At 53.1% G+C, this 18,153-nt stretch overlaps 2 protein-coding genes across 2 annotated transcripts in view; one reads left to right on the top strand and one right to left on the bottom strand.

Moving 5' to 3' along the window:
- On the top strand, positions 1-16,266 carry MRPS18A (mitochondrial ribosomal protein S18A). The gene is made up of 6 exons (XM_028097566.2): positions 1-123; positions 7,103-7,134; positions 9,520-9,627; positions 12,034-12,157; positions 12,386-12,455; positions 15,399-16,266. Exons 1-6 carry the CDS (start codon positions 9-11, stop codon positions 15,541-15,543), a joined length of 594 nt encoding a protein of 197 aa, XP_027953367.1. The 5' UTR covers positions 1-8; the 3' UTR covers positions 15,544-16,266.
- Positions 16,215-18,153, bottom strand: part of RSPH9 (radial spoke head component 9) — a 12,699-nt gene continuing 10,760 nt past the window's right edge. The window contains exon 5 of the mRNA XM_028097565.2: positions 16,215-16,427. Coding sequence (XP_027953366.2) covers positions 16,267-16,427 — 161 coding nt within the window. The 3' untranslated portion in view covers positions 16,215-16,266. The remainder of the gene's footprint in view (positions 16,428-18,153) is intronic.

Genomic DNA, 18,153 nt, shown 5'->3' on the forward strand with positions numbered 1-18,153 from the left:
TTTTCAAGATGGCGGCCCTCAATGTGCTGGTGTACAACTGTAGACGGCTGCTCCGTGGGGGGTTTCTGGCTGGCCCGATCGCGACCAGCTGGGCTCGGCTTCCAGCTCGCGGGTTCAGGGAAGGTGAGTCCTGGGTCCCGGTTATCTCCCAAGGTTGAGGAAAAGATCAGTGGAGTTTGCTTTCTCCAGCCCCCGTGGGCTCCCCTCCCTCCCTTTCCTTAGCGCGGTTCTGAAACCCCGGAGATGCTGGCGCTCCGGGGGTGCTTGAAAGCCCTTTCCAGACCTTGACGCTATTATCTTGACCTCCCACGGCTCGCGAGTGTTCTCACTGGTGGGGGCGGGGAGGGACGGAAAGAAAACCTTGCTTAGTTAGCAGGGGCAGGAAGAAACCTGGCCCGGGATTCAGAAAAGTTTTCGGTAGAGGTTAGCGTGTTGGTTTTGCTTTCTGCATTCTCTCAGCCGCCACCTCCTTTGTTAAAATCCCTGGACCATGAGAGAAGGACATGTGGCTGTCCTCCCCAGGGCCTCCCTTTCCAGTTTCTCATCTGAAAATGCTGTGCTCTGATGGCGTCTTTTTCTGCCCCGGCCCCTAGTCTCCCAGAGAGGTGGAAGCTAAGGTGGAAAAGCCTTCGAACAGCCGAAACAGAGACAAATGCTGGATGGTGGTTCTCCTTTTCATTAATCTTAAGCCTTGAAAGGCAGTCTGATTCTAGCCTTGAACTGGGAACTTACAGAAGGCCAAATACTGTACTTCAGACTGTCAAGGGATTCTGAAAAAAGAGAAAATTCAGCCCTTTCCTGAGAAGTTGGGTTCTTTTTTTTTTTTTTTTTTGAGAAGTTGGGTTCTAAAAAGATGATATGTATACTCTCTAATAAATGCAAGTTAGGTATTTACATGATTAACTACAGGGAGATTTGGTTACCAGAAACAGAAACCCAATTGGAAGTTTTAATGAGGGGAAAGTGTCTTGAACAGGCTTTTAAAAGGATGGAATCTCGCAAAGAGTGAAAAGGTCTGTCAGGACGCAGCCTTCCTTTGTACACTGCTGGAAGCCAGAATTGATGAATGATGTGCAAAAGAAGTGATGTGGGTTTGTTTGTTTTTAAGATTCTGGCATAGTATTGGCCAGGGTATCCTTTAAAGTTGAGAGGTGCCGAGAGGAAAAGAGGGATCATTGTTGTCAGAGGGAGGAAAAAGATTTTGCTCATTGGATTTGTCTCAGAAAGAAAGCTATTTTAGCTTTCAAACAGCAGTGGCAGACAGGGCTCCTTGTAGGCCCAGGCCCAGCCCAACCAGCTGGACTCGGCCTCATCTGGCAGATTCAGGGGAAGGGAGGGCTGGGTCCCAGTTTGGGGAAATCAAAGAGATATTTCATGAAGAAATGAAAATAGGTATGTTAGAAGAATTTAGCTATGAAAGGAAGATGGAACATATAGTAGAAAGAACAATAAAATCCAGATACTGCCTGGTTAATATTAGATAAACTAATCCATTAATAAAGAAAGGTACCAAAGAGATCATGCTGATGATAGGAAGGACATGGGAAGATGTTTCATCTATACCCTACTGCAAAATAAGCATATACCCGTAACATTTTTGAGGGTATCTATGAAGTGTCAAGCTCTAATAGCTGTAATTTATATATCCATTGTGAAATTCAGAGTTGAAAACAGTTCTTTGCTATGTTCCCAGAGAATGGGGAAGAGGAATAGTTTTTTTGTCTGTTTGTTTACAAAAGAATATTTGAGATTGGAATTTTTTTCAGTTGGAGATTTTGTGAAATGATGGACTGTATAATCAGATGGGTCTTTATTGAACTTCATTCCATAAATACCCGGGTTGGTAACTCTTCTGCTACTTGCTGTCAGACCTAAAAGCTAAATAATTGAATTGATGTGATCTTACATAAAGGCACTACCATATTCTTTATTCTGCTTGAGAACCACCTGTCTTCAAAGCCTTTAAACGAAAAAACTTTGTCTTGGGCGCCTGCGTGGCTCAGTTGGTTAAGCGACTGCCTTCGGCTCAGGTCATGATCCTGGAGTCCCGGGATCGAGTCCCACATCGGGCTCCCTGCTCAGCAGGGAGTCTGCTTCTCCCTCTGACCCTCTTCCCTCTCGTGCTCTCATTCTCTCTCTCAAATAAATAAATAAAATCTTAAAAAAAAAAAAGAAAGAAAAAACTTTGTCTTGATATACTACCTTTTATGTGTAAGGTGTAAAATATTAAATATGTAGTTAATTTTGACTGCCCGGTCCCAGCTGGTATATTTGACACCCAAACAATATTGTACACACAATTTAAAGTTGTGGGCAGGCAGCTGGATGTTTGCTGAAAATTTTCAAGAGCATCAAATAGCATTACTTAATTTTAGTCAGAGTTTATGAGCACCCAGCATTCCGTGCTCTTGCCTGTAGAGACTCTCAGGCTAAAGCAGTGGTTCTCAGTTGGGGGGCAGTTTTGTCCCCTGGGAACATCTGGCAATGTCTAGAAGCATTTTTGGTTGTCACAACTGGTACTCCTGGCATCTGGTGGGTAGAGGCCAGGGATGCTGCTCAACATCTTAGAGTGCCCAGGACGTTCCCCCCCCCCCGCCCCCAAACAAAGGACCACCTGGCCTGAAATGTCAGTTGTGCTGCTATTGAGAAAGCCTGGTTGAAAGTTTGATAAGAGGGACGCACAAAGGCAAGAAGGATAGTGGAAGGAACAAAAGTGAAGGAAGACAAAAATGGAAATTGGGGTTTAGTGTGTGCCTGCTGCAAGCACTGTGCTAGGTTTTCCACATACATTTATTCCATCTTCTCGACAGTCTTTAAAGGCAGATATTACTGACATATTACTGAGGAAATCTGGCCCAGAGGAGTTCAGTAGCTGCCCCGGATCACCCAGCTAGTAAGTGGTGGCATTGGAAGTAGAACCAGCACTCCTCCCTCTCCACCATTAAGACTGCCATGGTACACCATGGGAGGGCTGTCCTGTGGTTCTCCCACCTGAAAGCTCTCATCAGTTAATTTGCAGAAGACGGTGTTGTGCTTTTTATGGGAAAGATTGTGTTAGATCTCATTCCTGCCTTCTCACTCTTGGGAGGGAAATCTATTTAAAACAAAAACACATGTGACTCTCTGAATTAACAGGACTCATCTATCGGAAACTAGTGCAGAGCGTGTTGAAATGAGTAAAGGCTGAAGGGAGTTTTCTTCATCTTTTCCAGTTAGCTGAGGGGCTTTCTGGAGGACCTAGCATTTCAGACAAGGACGCACCTGGCAGTGGCAGGATGGGCAGCCCTGTAGCTAAAAGCTTTGAGAGGGGAGTGTGTGAGTTGGGGGCTTCAAAGACTTCAAGGGACATAGTCCAGAGGAACCTGCTAGTGGAAAAAGCCTAGTGCAGAGGGACATTCCCTCAGAGGTCCCAGGGAAAGAACGGGGTAGGTGATTAGAGAATCAGAAAACTTGAGTAGTAGAATTAAAGATGAACAGAGGGAAGTGGGGAAGGAGTTTGAGAAAAGTAGTCAATGGCCGGAAGTGCAGCCACATGTCCCAAACACACACTCCACTCTCTGGCCCTCCGCCAAGACTTGTGAGTGGCGCCTTTTAGCCATCAGTGACTCCGTTCTGTCATACTCTGCTTGGTACTTGGTTTCCATGGATCCTTTCCAAGAAGGACTTGGTTTCTGGGCACTTCCTGTAGCAGCTCCCTCCACATCATTCATGAGTCCTCCCTTCCTCCTTCACTAAACAGTTGGGTCTTGATACTGCTGCATTTCACTGTGTCTGTGTTTATGTGGCCATCGAGGTCTTTCTGCGTTCACTACAACCTCAGCCCAGCACTGTTTGCTCTAGACTGTTACAATTCAGTTATCTTGGACTCCATCCTAAGCGAGTATTTATTGAAGTACTCAAAGAACCTCTTTACGAGGCATAGACTTTTATTGTACTGAAGTTCCCATACTTGGTTTCGTTCCCTTTTCTCCTCTAGAGTAAAGACTGTCTTCCTATTCTGTTGTAGCCCTCTACAGTAGGTGGAGGGGGGCTGTACTCCCTGGGGGCTCAGCAAATGTGTTGTCTCACGTGGGACGGGTTATTTGATGTGTACGAGAGAAGTGCCGGTCTTAGAAGATTTGGCCCCTAACTCCAGTTTAGAAACTCCAGTTTCATGTTTTTCCTTGGTTTACATCATAATAGCCATATCTCAGAGCACAAGGGTGATTCCACCTTTTTCTAAACAAATTGTCAGTACCTAAATCTCTTAGTCCAGTTTTTCATGGTTACCCCCATCTTGAGTGGTGAGGAGGCCAGGGACAAAATGGATCTCAGGTTTGGTTTGGTTTTGACCTGTTTTTGTATGCACACTGGAAAGCAATACTATTTTGATTCCTACCTCCTGTTTTCAGAGGCTTAAAATCTAGGGGCTTCTTGAGGTTCCACCCAGGCCTCCTGCCCCTGCACTGAGACACCGCCCTGATCACTCTCAATCTTGTACGAGTTCTCAGGTCATTCTTTCTGGTTTGACAAATTGTCTGTAGTAGATAAGCATCTGCCTATTGTTTTACCCACTGGCATATAGTTAAGATGATTCACTGGCTCAGGGTTGCTGTGTGGGGAGCTGGCAAACAGTGAAGCTGGCCATAGGCTTTGATCTCTTTTCCAGGGGCCAGTGGAATGACTTCAGGGTTTGGTTCTTTGCCGGGAGTGATGTGTGTTTTGTTAGATTTGTTTACCTCATGGTTAGGACCCAAGTGCCTCCACAGAGAGGGGAACCACATGTTTATCCGCTTTTTGTTTCAGGCCACCTTCTCCTGCTGGCTCGAGTGGTACCAGGAATGTGTCTCTCCTTTTGTTTCCTCCCAGGATTCTTAGAAACCTCCCCCTCACCTGTTGCTGCTTAGATTTGGTTGCCTTCCATCCCTCTCCCAGGTTGGTTTTTTGCGAAGTTTCCGGGGTGCCTGGAAGCCCTGCTTCTGCTCCCCCATGTCTATAGGTTGACATATTCCAGTGACTGTCCCCCCACAACTGTGCTGGCCTCCCGACTGAACACCAGGCTGAGTCTCACCCACATCCCATTTAGGCTGGTCTGTGTTCTGAACAAGTAGATCCGTGTGTGGGGTGACGCATTTTCTTTTACAGGGAGAAAACTAGTTTGTCTTTGAATTGATTAGTTAACTACAGTGTTCTGGAGAAAGCCTTGGGGCCTTTCTGGCCATCGTGGCTTCTTTGTGTGTATCTGGAGTGGAACACTGAGGGGCTCTCAGGTTGGTTGTTTTAGAGTAATGAGGCTTTATGAATGGCCTTGCGCAGAAAACAAATGGGGGACAATTCCAGGCAGTCTGTGACCAATTAGGTGTTGGTCACAGAGCTCAGTGATCACAGATGCTGTCGAGGGCCTCCGGTTGGGTTAGAGTTGCCTCACTTTTTTCTTAGACATTCGTTCTCTTTCTCTCTTTTTACTGTTTATTTTTTATTGCAGAAGCAGTACATGTTTATTTTAAAAAACTTCAGAAAATCCAGGCAGGCATAAAGAACAGAGTAAAGATCACGTACCGCCACCACCAAAAGAAAACCAGCATTACCATTTAGGTACACATGTCTGTATGTGTGCTTATGAGTAGGTTTCCAGGAAAAGTTCCATTACTTTCACTAGATTCTTAACATTAAGAATCTTAGGCTCTTTCTTTTTTTCCTTTCTTTTTTAAAGATTTGTTTATTTTTAGAGAAAGAGAGCGCATGGGGAGGGGCAGAGGGAGAGAGAGAATCTCAAGCAGATTCCCCGCCGAGCACAGAGCCAGCCGCAGGGCTCGATCTCACGACCCCGAGATCATGACCTGAGCCAAAACCAAGAGTCCGATGCTCCACCAACTGAGCCACCCAGGCGCCCACCCCCCTCCCCAGAACCTTAGGCTCTTTCTAAGCTGCACTACTTCTTGCCTCACTGAAGCTGAGTAAAACTACTTGTGGGAGCCCGGCTGCTGTTTCGATACAGTGTTTGTATGTAAGGAGACAGTTTGCAGTCTAGCTCTGCTGACCCAGGTTTTGTGTAGCAGTGATTAGCAGTCAGAAGGGGGCCGTGACGACCGTTCCGTGGTCTTGGTGCTAGCTAGCATTGACTGAGCATCTGCTGCGTGCCGGTTCCCACGCTAACCGCAGTGGCTCCTCTAAAGACACTGGAGAACAAGGGGGAATCTCCAAGAGCTTTGTTTGATTATATTGGCCAAACGTGCGCCATTGGCTTGGTTCTTCCTTGGAATATTCTTAAAGTTACCATTCTTCATCCTGGTGAAGTAAGCTAGGAAATACATACAGCCTGAGGGATGTGTGCAACTTACTGTCCTGCCCTCGTACTCCTCTGGGCAGAGCGCTGAGGGAGCCCCCCTCCGTTTGCACTTGCAGCGTTCTCCTGAGAACTCATCCCAGGCGGCATCTGCAGGCCCCTCTCCCCCCCGCCCCGCCCCCACCTGCTCCCGCGTACATGCGTAGCACAGTGCAACCCTGCACGAGCCGCGTGCAGAAGGGCAGAGGATTTAACTCACACAGCTGCCTCTTAGAGCTCTAGCATGGCTCCCCGAGCCGAGTTCTGCGGGTGAGCTGCTCTCACTCCTTATCTGCCCTGGGGCCGCTGGAGCAGCCTTAGTTCAGGCCTGTATTGGAGACTGCACATTCTTCAGGGTCAGAAGCCATGTTTGTGTGATTCTCGTCATGAAAGGACACACGCAATGGGTACTTTTGAAGGTCTTTTGGATGCTTCCACTTCCACCCAGCTTAACTTTGAGGTCATTATTGCTAGCCACGGGAGGGCAGGATCTTGCCAATTCCCTTCGTTTAGAACCAAGATGAATCTTGGCTTAGAAAGACAAAAACAGCGTAGAGACCCTTAATCCCAGAGAGATGGTATTACCTGGGCATCTAGGCTTGCCCCCACCCAGCCTCGAGGGCATAGAGCCTTGGCACTTGGAGATGAACCCTGCACGCTTCCTTTCCCAGGTGGGGACCGTGGGAGAGTGCAGACCGAAGGCTCCAATTTTCTGCATGTGTAGAATTTGAGCTGTTATTTGAAACTCCCTGTTCCTTATTAAATGGCTGACCTGATTTTTCCCCTTTATCTCTGTAGTGGTGGAGATCCAAGAAGGGAAGACGACTACAGTAAGTATCATCAAATTGGCCACTTACAACCTCTTTAACTCTTGGAGCTGCTGGGGGGAGGGGGGAGGAGGGAGGCCAACCCAGACTGGACTCCTGGCATCAGGAGCAACTCCCTCTGTCACCATAAATCCCACAGTCTGACGTTTTTCAAGCTGTGTGCTGTCATGTGGTTGAATCAGGAACAGTCATCATGCCTGGACTGAGGCATCCGTTGTTTGATTAAAGTGGCCTTCTGTATGATAAGGTCTCAGAGGTCTTTGGTGGGGATAAATCAGTTTTCCAAAGAGGAAACCAAGGCAGTGGTGAGACTAGAGAGCCCAAGTAAGTTGACCCATGTCCGGGAGCCTGGACCGAGCTACTCCTTATGTGATGCCATTAAAAGGTGACACTCTCTGGGCCCTGGGCTCACTGGCTGGCACCCTGGCTTGTCTGTTGGTTAAAAAGCTAGAATGATTCTTCATCCACTTACTCCCCCCTTTCCCTTGTTGGGCCCATCTCACCTCCCTTCCTCGGGGAGTCATGGGGCCTAGATTATCCTATAATCCCTGAAAGACAATGTTGTTTTCACATGGCCTTCCATGCTTCCAGGAAATCTCAGCCACTCCACAGAGCTCCCAGAAGCCTCCGTAACTTCCATGTCAACCAGGGATTTAACCCTTCTGGCAGCCAGCCAAGCTCGGTCCTCCCCCAAAGTAGTCTTAACCCCAGGACGAGCCCTTAGGGTTCCCTCTTTGGGTCTTCCCCAGAATACTCCTCACCTTTTCACTGCTTAGCCTCAAAATGGTTCTTTTCAGGGGGCCCCCACCCCCTTTGGGCACCTCTTTTGGTTCCCTTATTCAAAGCCAAAACAAGCATTCACCCTAGGAACTCCATGCTGGTGGAGAAAAATATATCTGGTTTTTGAGTATGGAGTGTTTCTCATGTGAGGAGGCGTTAGTCTATTTGCAAAATGAACATGGAGACATCGTGGCACCGTGAGGCCCACTGGGGGAGGGAAGGCCATCCGTGCCTCCGGGGAGAGCTACCGCTGCGGCTAACCGGGCATTGCTCACTCTCTGGGGTCTCACTTTCTTCATCTATAACATAAGATCATGAATCCTCCTTCACGAGGTCTTGGGGGTGAAATGAGGTGATACGTTTGAACCGTTATTAGCACAGAGCCAGGCATGCAATGGGGAGTCAATAAATGCTAGCCCTGTCCCCCGCCAGGCCCACCGTAACCCCCTCCCAAGACCCAGCGTGCACCTCCACATTTTTTTCCCTAGTGCACTTCGTTTCTGGCGTGGCTACGGTGGCCTTGGCAGAAAGTTGGGTCGCAGGACCCTGCACAGCCCCCTTTCCCTTTTGCCAGTTTCTCCCCCAGGAGACAGTATTACTCCCCTCCCAAAGCCTCAGACCTGTCCCAACTTCCCTCTCATAATCCATGGCCTCAATCAGCAAGGCTTTCTAAACTCCCCCTCTTGTAATCAGAGCCACCTCCCAGATCATTGGCTTCTTGCACTTGGTAATTCCAAGGCTGTGTCACAGGATACAGAGCAATGGCGGAGGTCACTACACACGTGGCCTCAGCAGGATTTGAAAGGTGGCATCCAAAATGATAAAAGTGAGGAGGCAGGCAAATATATCTTTCCATGTGTGTTTCTAAAAGAGCAAGCAAAGAAGCAGGCATGCACACAGTACCTGCTTGGAAAGGCGTAGAGCGGGCTCTCTCAGTCTTTGGGGCTGGCTAGGGCTTTGTCGTAGGGGGGCAGCATGGTTAGCAGCTTCCCCGCTGGTTGCCCGGCACACCCCATCCCCTAGCCATGACAGTCAGAAATGTCTTCGACATTGTCCAGTGTCCGCCAGTGGGGGGAGGGGGGAAGGTGGCAAAATCCTGCCTGGTTGGGAACCACTGATACAGACTGGCCTCTGTCAGGTGAAGCTGGAAAGGGCAATTTCCTCTGAGAAGGACATGGTATGTGGGATGGGAGGGAGACTTCCTTTTCACTGTGTATCCCTGCATCGATGGAAACTTTCTACCTTGTGCAGGTATTACTTTTTCCCAGAGCGGGAAGCATAATGTTCTGGTGTTTTGTTTTGTTTTGTTTTTGAGGAAGGTAAGGTAGCATTCAGCTGATAGAACAAACCCCTGCCTCTTGCTACCAGCATTGTCTAATTGCCGCGATGCTCGCGTGCCACCAGGTCACGTCTCTATGGCCACCCCGAGGTCCGGTATGCAGTAGCTGCAGAACCACCGCCGCAGGGGAGACGGAGAGACCTATTAGCCACTCCCACAAAGGCCCCCAGAGATTAACTCTCCCGGCATCTCATCATTTGGGGGGTTGCTCAAGGATCTGAGGCTCCACATGCCCTCTCCCTCACTGGCTCGCTTTCTCTTCCTCCTAGATTGAAGGCCGGTTAACAGGGACTCCCAAGGAAAGCCCAAAGCCCCCGAACCCCTCTGGCCAGTGCCCCATCTGCCGGTGGAACCTGAAGCACAAGTATGGCTATGAGGTGAGCTGCATGTCGTGGAGGTTGCCGTCCCTGTCTCACTTCAGCGGCTTCCCCACCCCCCAGCCACTGCTGCATCTCCTGGAACCACCAAAGGCAGAAGCATTTTGTCCAGTGGCTCTCAACCCCGGCTGCCCCAGGGAGCTTTAAAATGCTACTTGGGCCCCACCCGCAGACATTGACTGCGCTTGGTCTGGGTGGAGTTTGGCCATCGTTCATTTTTAAAGCTCCCCAGGTGATTCTACAGTGCCGCCAGGGTCAAGAGTCACTAATCCAGATCATGGCGCTGGTTGCATGCAGTTCAGACCACCAGGGCCCTGTAACCCCATCTTGCAGGGTGTGTTCCCCACGGATGGAATCAGGCTCTGGATTTGGCTTTCCTCCTTTTATAAGGAGGGTATATTTGGAGAGTCCACACCAAACTGTGACCTGGGGACACGTTACTGTCTCCTTCCATACCGGAGCTCCAAAGACTCCTGTTTGCTCCAGCTCCTGTAGAGCTGTTCTCTCCACGGAAAGATGCTGATGGTGACTAAGAATGGGAACCCCCACAGTGCGGGCTCTGTGTCAGGCACTGTGGTACGCATTTACAGGCCCTCATTCACTTGGTTTTCACAATATCCCTATGAAGTAGGTACTGTTTTCATCCTTGATTTCCAGACGAGGAACTTCGAGGCATGGGAAGGTTGATGGACTTGCCTCAGATCACCCAGCTAATATCAGAGCCAGGCTATAAACTCCAGGGGTACAAAACCCAGGCAGAGCCTACTACCCTGACGACTGCTCTCCATCCTCACTAGAAACAGGGCGGGCTTGGGGGAAGGACGCAGCCCTAGAGAAATCCATACTTGTCCTTCAGGGTTCTATTGGTGACATTAAGCACCCTATTTTTAGGTTTCAGGTGATTCAGGCTCTGGGCCAGTTTGACCTGCAAGTTGTCCCTGTACCGCTCTGTGGAATGGGATGACTAAAGGCAGAGGTCCCGGTCAGGTGGTGGGAGCAGGAGCGGCCACATGCCCATGGGATCCGAACAGAATGACCCAACTAATCTCCTGGGCTGGGAGCCTTGGCTCTGGGCCACCGGGCAGGGAGGGGGGTGCTCCTTTCACTCTGCTCCTGGCCCTTCTGCTCATGGCTGCCCGGACTAATAGGAAACCTACAGGCCCCGGGACAGTGTTCACAGCTTCTTGTGACGTAGAAGTTAGTGGGGTCGTGGCCGCACTTAGAATCCCAGCTGAAGATGGGGAAGTGAAGTCCACACCTGCCTAACCACCGTGGTTAGGCACTCTTTCTACCAGCCATTTCCAGGAAATGGACTTGGCTCTATTTATCCAACAGACGAAATCCAATCCCCCCGCACCCCGAGGTAAAGGCTAAAGTTGTTTTCCTTTTACCCCTTTCCACTCAGGACACCGTTAGCCTGAGCTGCACAAAGCTGTCAGCTTGCTTGGCAGCCTACGGTGGGGGGCTGGGGCTGCAGGCCCAGTTTATTAGTCCTGGATAATCCAATCCAAGTTCTTTTCACCAGATTCTAAAGATTACAGGGGTGGGAATTGGGGGCCCGGGTCCCTCAGGAGCTGTCCAGTGATTAAAACAAATCTGTAGTTATACAGCGAGGCGCCTGCCAGGGCAGCAGATCAGTTTGTGGGACAGGACTGCGAAGACGGGCATGGCGGGCCCCTCGGTGGGCGGGGCGCCTCTCTCCTTGGGGAAGCTGTGGCTTTTGTTTAACCCCCTCAGCCACCGTGAAAGTTGGAAGGGGAAGTGGTCTCTTGGCTTGATTTTGGCTGTGTTTGTCCTTGTGCCCTTGACTCATCCAAAGCAGTCTGATGGTCCAAAGGAAGCCCGAGAATCCATTCACATCTGGCCACAGGGGCTTAGAAGATGTGGCTCTTAACTTCACCACCCGGATCCTCTCCTCCCCAGCTCGTGTGCTGCCTGCGCTTGCAGGGGAACTGCAGAGGTGGAGGGGCTGTCTGTGTGGATTCTGGCTTGTAGGCTCTAGGGGTAGAAACCGTAGTGGTTTTTTCCCCCCTTGTGTGGAAATCTATGACACGCCCCCTACCTCGCCCAAGGAGAATAACAGGCCTTTCATTACCAGGAGAGATGCTGCCCATGCTCAAAAGATGAACACTTTTTGAAGAGTTTCTGTTCTGTAATCTCTCAAAGATTCTCATGGAGATGCTGGAAGCCCTTGGGGTTGGAAAATCTTACCAACTTGGGATTTAGGTTTTGTTAGGGTAAAAATAGACCTCTGTGTAGAGGGTGTGGTCCCCCGTTGGTTCCCGAGGGAGACGTCAACCCCTCGGGGTGCTGGGGTAGGACGGCCTCCCCTGTAGGCCATGAGGCCCTGGTGCCCCGTTTCAGACGCCCACCGGCTGGCTGACTGCAGTTTTCCGTTTCCCCTAGGACGTTCTGCTGCTCAGTCAGTTCCTCCGGCCTTGTGGAGGCATGCTGCCTCGAAGGATCACAGGCCTGTGCCAGGAAGAACACCGTAAGATTGAGGAGTGCGTGAAGATGGCCCACCGAGCAGGTAGAAGGCCCTCTTGGGGCAGAGGGCTACAGGCGCCGTCCCCCCATCCCACCCCTTGCCGGCTGCCCCCTGGTCCAGCCCCTCCTGGAAGAGATAGGAACATCAGAGCCTTTGCCGTACTCACCCCCCCAGTGCCAGCCTCCCACCCCCCTTGGGCTTTCCGTCTACCCCCAAGAGCTGCAGAGAGAGCTGCAAGACCATCCCATACATGCTCTTGTCTCTCCTCAGGTCTCTTCCCAAATCACAGGCCTCAGCTTCCTGAAGGATTTGTTCCGAAGAGCAAACCCCAACTCAACCGGTAAGCAAAGCTGGGTATTGCCACCCGGAGCTTGCTGCAGGCCCTCAGCTCTCACTCTCTGGAGCTCGTCCCACAGCCCAGGAAAGCTAGAGTGCTCCCTTGGCTGTCTGTTCCGTCCCTCCCCGCGTGAGCACCCACCCCCTTCAGCCCCAGCACTGCTGGGTGGATCCTGTGCACACTTCCGTGCGTCTCCCCTGCTGGCCTCAGACTCTCTCCTCTCCCCTTCCCAGCTGGGCACTTAGCACGGGGGCACGAAGGGTAAGGTCTGCCGGTTGGGCACTAGAATGTGCTAATCCCCGGTTTATGACATCACACTGGGTTGCTATGGGAATGTCAGAGCACTCCTACAAACTTTTCAGTATCCCGGCACTGGGGTTATTAAAGGGCAAAATGAGGCCTTAGAAAGGGGAGGGCTCTTTGGGGTAGGGCCACCACATATAGCTGTGCCCGTCACGCACTGCAGAACTGCAGCCTCCATAGCGTTCCCTAGGGTCGTGCGGTTAACCTGCACAGCTGCCCTAGAGCGGGCTGGGAGGTCCTGGGCTTTTGTAGAGTGGAGGAACGCCCCCAGACCCTGGAATCAGTCGGGCTGCGTTCCAGCCAAAGCAGGGGGGCCCCCTCTGGTGTAGGAGCAGATTCCCATCTCACCCTCAAACAGCCATCCTGCCGTGAGCTCCCTGTCCGCCCCCGGCCCCGACAAGACCACACTCACATCCTCCTGGATCTGCAGTAGCCCCTGCTCGAGAGTAGATCCACGTCTGTAGAATTGATTCTGGTCGTGTCCTCTCACTCGCCCTGTCAGCGGCCCCTCCCCTCTTCGGTCTGTCCAGCTGCCACTGTAACTGCTCTCTCTAGGGGACCCAAGATGGCTGAAGCAGGGCAAGACAGCGCCTCCACAGCCAACCTCCAAGGCTGATCCCCAACAAAATGCAGGCACGGAGGGTGGGGGGCCAGGCAAGTCCAGCTCCGGGTGGCTGGACTGGGGGTGCAGGGCCAGAGTTGGGTCTTCACTGACACCTCACGAGCACCCTGGCCCCATGCCCATCTCCACCTGAACCTCCCACATGGCTAGCTGGGCCGTCTGCCAGCAACCTGGGGGAGCAGGACATATTAACCTCTTCCTGTCTTTCCCGCTTGTGCCCTGGACCATTTGGAAGTTGAGCCCACCCTCCCGTCTGACTTGTAAAGAGACAGCAGCAGGCCTAAGGACATAATCCATCCTGCCCTCAGGCCTTTGAAGCAAGGCCAGGCTCCCTCCCATATATCCGGTGTCCTTTAACGTGACACAGGATTGATGATGTGTGGGGGCTCTTGGGTTGCAAAAGGCCACTCTAGGGGGGAGGGGGAGTCCTGGCTACGAAGGAGTGTGATTCTCTTGCATCAAGGGACTTTATGATTCCATCCAGAGGTCCTTGAGCTGCTGTGGACTGGCCCAGGCTCTGCTGGGCCCTAGGGAGCCACACTTCCTGAGAGGTACGAAGGAGCCTTGGTTCTTCCTAGAGCTGGAGTGTTGCCCCGAGAGCTAACTGGCGACCACTAACCACCGCCCCCCTCCCCCGCAGCTGGCTGTTCCGGGTGGCACAGGCATCAGGCCCAGGGCTAGCTGAAGCCCAGCTTCCCTCCGCTCTCTCCAGGGCAGGGGGAAAACAGCCTGAGGGCAGCAGCTTTGGACAAGCTGGTCAGCCTCAGGCTCTCCCGGGGTCCTTGATCCCACTGCGTGTTCCTTTTAGGGAGCCTGCTCCCACTCTCTGTTTCTTACCCCACCCCCTCTGAAAACTGGGAGATGCCAGCTCGGGGGCCTGCCAGGTGCTCCCCTCACTTCACCTTCACACTTGTTAGCCCGGCACCACCATAGAGAAGCCAGCCGTCGGCCCCACCCACTGCACAGAGGCCTCCCTGTTAGGGGGCATTGACATTGACAGTACACGTGGAGAGTACCCCCCTCCCTGCCCACCTCATACTTGGAGTGTAAGCCAGCACTTCCCACAGCTTTTTACTTCCTCGCAGAGCTGTTCCCTTTGCTCAGGACTGAGCAGGAAACCAAGGTCCAGGGAAGGGGAGCTCAGTTGAAATACGTAAAATCAGTAGTCATTTTTTTTTTAGTTTTATCTAAAAATTCTCAACCAAGGTGATTAATTTTTTAAATGAAAAAGTCTTTCATGCGAGGGTCTTTAGTGGCAGCTGGGTTGAGCCCCGGCCTAGAGTGGAGGCAGGAGAGGAGCCTGGCTTTGCCATGGCTGAGCTTTGAGGACGAAGGGTGGGCCTCTCTGGACAGGATCCAAGCTGCATTCTGGATGGAGTAAACCCCAGTCCCAGCCGGCATGAGCCACTTTTCCGGGAACTGTCAGGGCCCTGGCCATCCCCAAAGGAGGCCAAAGGACTGTGGGCGGCAGCCATCTTTCTCCACCCCCCTCCTACTTACAGGAACCTTCCTGGGCTAGGTCTGTACCACGGGCCCTCACCCTTGGCTCCCATTACGAGGGTGAGGGGCAGGGGTCCTACACCAGTGATGGCCGCCCAGGGGAGCTCCTGGAAGGCTGGGGTGACAGAGTGAGCCAAGTGGGGAAGAGGGAAGGATCTCTCCAGGCCTTACATCAGCCTCCTCTCCCCATGACTGAGGCCAGAGAGGAATGATCTGCTTTCTGGGCAGCCTCTTCCTCTGCCTCCTCCCCCAGCAAGTATACACACAAACATTGACAACTCATAAAGATCAAGGGAGCGCGTGGCCCTGGGCTGCCTGACCCTGGCCACACACGCTTGCGGCAGCAAGAGCCCAGCCCATCTGTTTACGGCATGCTTAGCCATTGCTCCCAGGAAAAGCCCCTGCTCCTCGAGAAGGGAAACTGGTGAAAGGCTTTGGCCCGAGGAGACACAACCCATTGTCCCAGCTCCAGCATGCGCCCACCCCCCCAGCCCTCACAGCCACCTCCCTACCCTCTACAGGTACCTGACCCGCTGGTCTCCACGCTCTGTCAAGCCCATCTATAATAAAGGCCATCGCTGGAACAAAGTGCGCATGGCCGTGGGGTCACCCCTCCTGAAAGACAACGTCTCCTACTCAAGAAAGCCTCTGATGCTGTATCACTGACTGGGAGCAGGGCTCCCTGAGAACGTGACCAGAGCACCCGCACTCCAGCCCCATCCCGCCACGGCGGCCCAGCTCCCCCGGCAGGTGCGAGAGGCGGTGGGACCGACTTCAGTGCCCCCAGCCCGCCTGGCAACGGCACCGGGACGATGGTCGGGTCCCTGAGCAGCAGCGGTGGTCTCGTGACCGCCGTGGGCCGTGCTTAGTGCTGGGGAACAGGAGTTCTCCCCAAAGGAATGTCATCAGCCAGGCTCTTAGACTCTGCCACTGGGTGTGTGCTTACTGCCTGGGAAGTGCAGGGGGCTTTAGCCCATTCTAGCCAGTTCTTGAGCACTGAGTCACTCATCTCTTGTGATAGGCCACATGAATGCCAGCAGAGGAAGTTTCCGGGCCAAGTGGGTTCCCATGCCCTGTGTTGACAAGCCCTCAGCTCTTCAGCTTGAGGGCTGTGAGGAGGTGGGCTGGGCTGCCTTCCTCCGAGGGCTCCTGGCCGCCCCCGCCTCCCCCAGCCCTTTCCACCCACCACCACCTCTCTCATGAGCACATTCCAGCCTTCCGCCGCTTGCTCTAGAGCTGGGTCTCCCAGCACAATGGCCTGTCCTCAGAGCCTGGACACCAGATGGGGGCAGAGGTGTGGACAAGCGGCGGGACAGAACAAACCAAATTCACAGCCATTTATGAAAGTAATGTTTAGACTCTAATACACTCCCCCCAGCTGGCCCCCTCCTACAGCATGAAGGGGAGGTCTATGTTCTTCTCGCCGGTGCCCACGTAGATGTAGCCACAGTTCTTGGTGCGGGGAGCATGGAAGAAGGTGAGGCCTGGCCAGAGCAGGCTGCGCAGCACCACCAGAGCGTTGCCCCTCTCCATCTGGATGCTCCAGGACCCTGGGAGGAGGCAGGCAGGAGGGGAGGCCTAGATGCTGGGGAGCCAGAGCTCTGCCCTCTGCAGAGGCGCCCCAGCCCCTTGGGCAGCCTGGCCCGGGTGCTGCGGTTCCACTGGGAAAGGGAAGACAATTTAATTATCCGGCGCTTTACCCCTCCCGATTGCCTTTTAGCCATTTCACTGCTCATTAAAACCACTTCCAGAGGGAGGGCAAAGGAAATGAAAAGAGGTGAAGCACACCCCGCTTCATTTCGTTCCTGTCAGCAAGTCTAGTTAAAGGTTGAATGGGGGAGGAAGCTGAGTCCACAGGCGGGGGAGATGGGGCCCGGCTAGGAGAGGCTCTCTCCAGGCTTCCCCACTCAATATGAGGGGCAGCCCGTCACCGGTGACCTGCAGTCCTGACGCAGTTTGCCCTTCTTGCCCCTTTGCTCTCTCGTCCCCAGTCCCAGAAGCCTCTGCTCCGAGATGGGATTAGACCTGACCAGGGGCGCACAGAAGTTATGCTGTTTCAGGCCTCCCAGCTCAATAGCCCGACCTGGCAGCTGGTGGACTGGGAGCCATGCTTGGCGGGAGGGGACTTAAGCTGCAGCTAATGAGCCTTTGTCCATGCTGGGTTCTGCCCTGGATTTTTGCTCCCCAGACAGGAGCAGCCCAGCCCGGGGCTGAGTTGTGCAGCCATGAGGACTTGGCGGGAAGGGCCTGATCCAGCTCCAGAACCAAGGGAGGGAGCCCCTGTGTGGGAGGAAGGAGCCTGGGAAAATCGCCTCTGGATGCAGATCTGGAGCTTCTATTCCCCTGCGCACTGAGGCCTCTCCCTGGCCCAGCCGCAGCTCTGCTCCAGGCCCTGCCAGAAAGGCAAATGCTTTGAAGGTTTTGGTGTTGGAACAGCCAGTGATGCGCTGAGGCCTTCATCAGCTGCCAGCTCAGCCCGGCTGCTTGGCTCCCACCACCCCAGCTTCCCACAGGCCTCCTCCCGCCATGGCCCACCCTGGTCACTCCACACCCAACAGCCTCACAGCTCCATCCCCACCCACCAGGGGCCACCCTGCACCTGAGAGACCTGACCCCCAGGCGCCCTGGGGCCCCATAGCAGCCCAGTCCTGCTCAGGGTGCCACCACCTGCCCGGGTCAAAGCCAGAGCTTTCCAGGTGCATGTAGGTCAGCCGGCACCAAGTGCCACCACCACCTGTTCAGGAGAAGGTGCAGTGGAAGCCACAGCGTGGCCTTCATCCCACCCCCCAGGCCCACAGTGCCAGCCAGATGGCATTGAGAAGAGGGCCCCTGGGTTAGCAGAGTTCTGGCTGGGACACTGGGAGGAGGGGCCCTTTCCTGGCCAAAGAGGGCAGTGTTTCCCCTGGCTCCTACAGCGTTCCTCTCTGAGCACCTGAGGTCCTCCACCTCCTAGACCTGCCCTCAGAGTTGTAGAGGCCCTAGCCCACTGCTTTCCCAGTCGCTCATTACAGAAAACGGATTGCCTGGGGGGGGGAATGGGAGTGAGGGTGTGACAGAACAAAGTGTCCCTGGTGCATGGCATTCAGCTTTTGGCCAGAAGAACAGACCCCAGGACAGTACATTCCCAACCTCCCTACCACCATCCAGTCATCCCCACCAGTGCCCAGAGCTCATCTGGGGACAGTCCCTACCCTCAGAGCCCATAGCCACAACAGCTGTCTTGAACGGAAAGCAGGTCAGGCTCTGCCTCACTTCTCTCCGCCCACCCAGGAAGGC

This window comes from Eumetopias jubatus, unplaced genomic scaffold, assembly GCF_037043125.1.
Source record: "Eumetopias jubatus isolate StellerSeaLion01/CBP00866 unplaced genomic scaffold, mEumJub1_p1.0 scaffold_6, whole genome shotgun sequence".
Classification (NCBI taxonomy): Eukaryota; Metazoa; Chordata; class Mammalia; order Carnivora; family Otariidae; genus Eumetopias; species Eumetopias jubatus.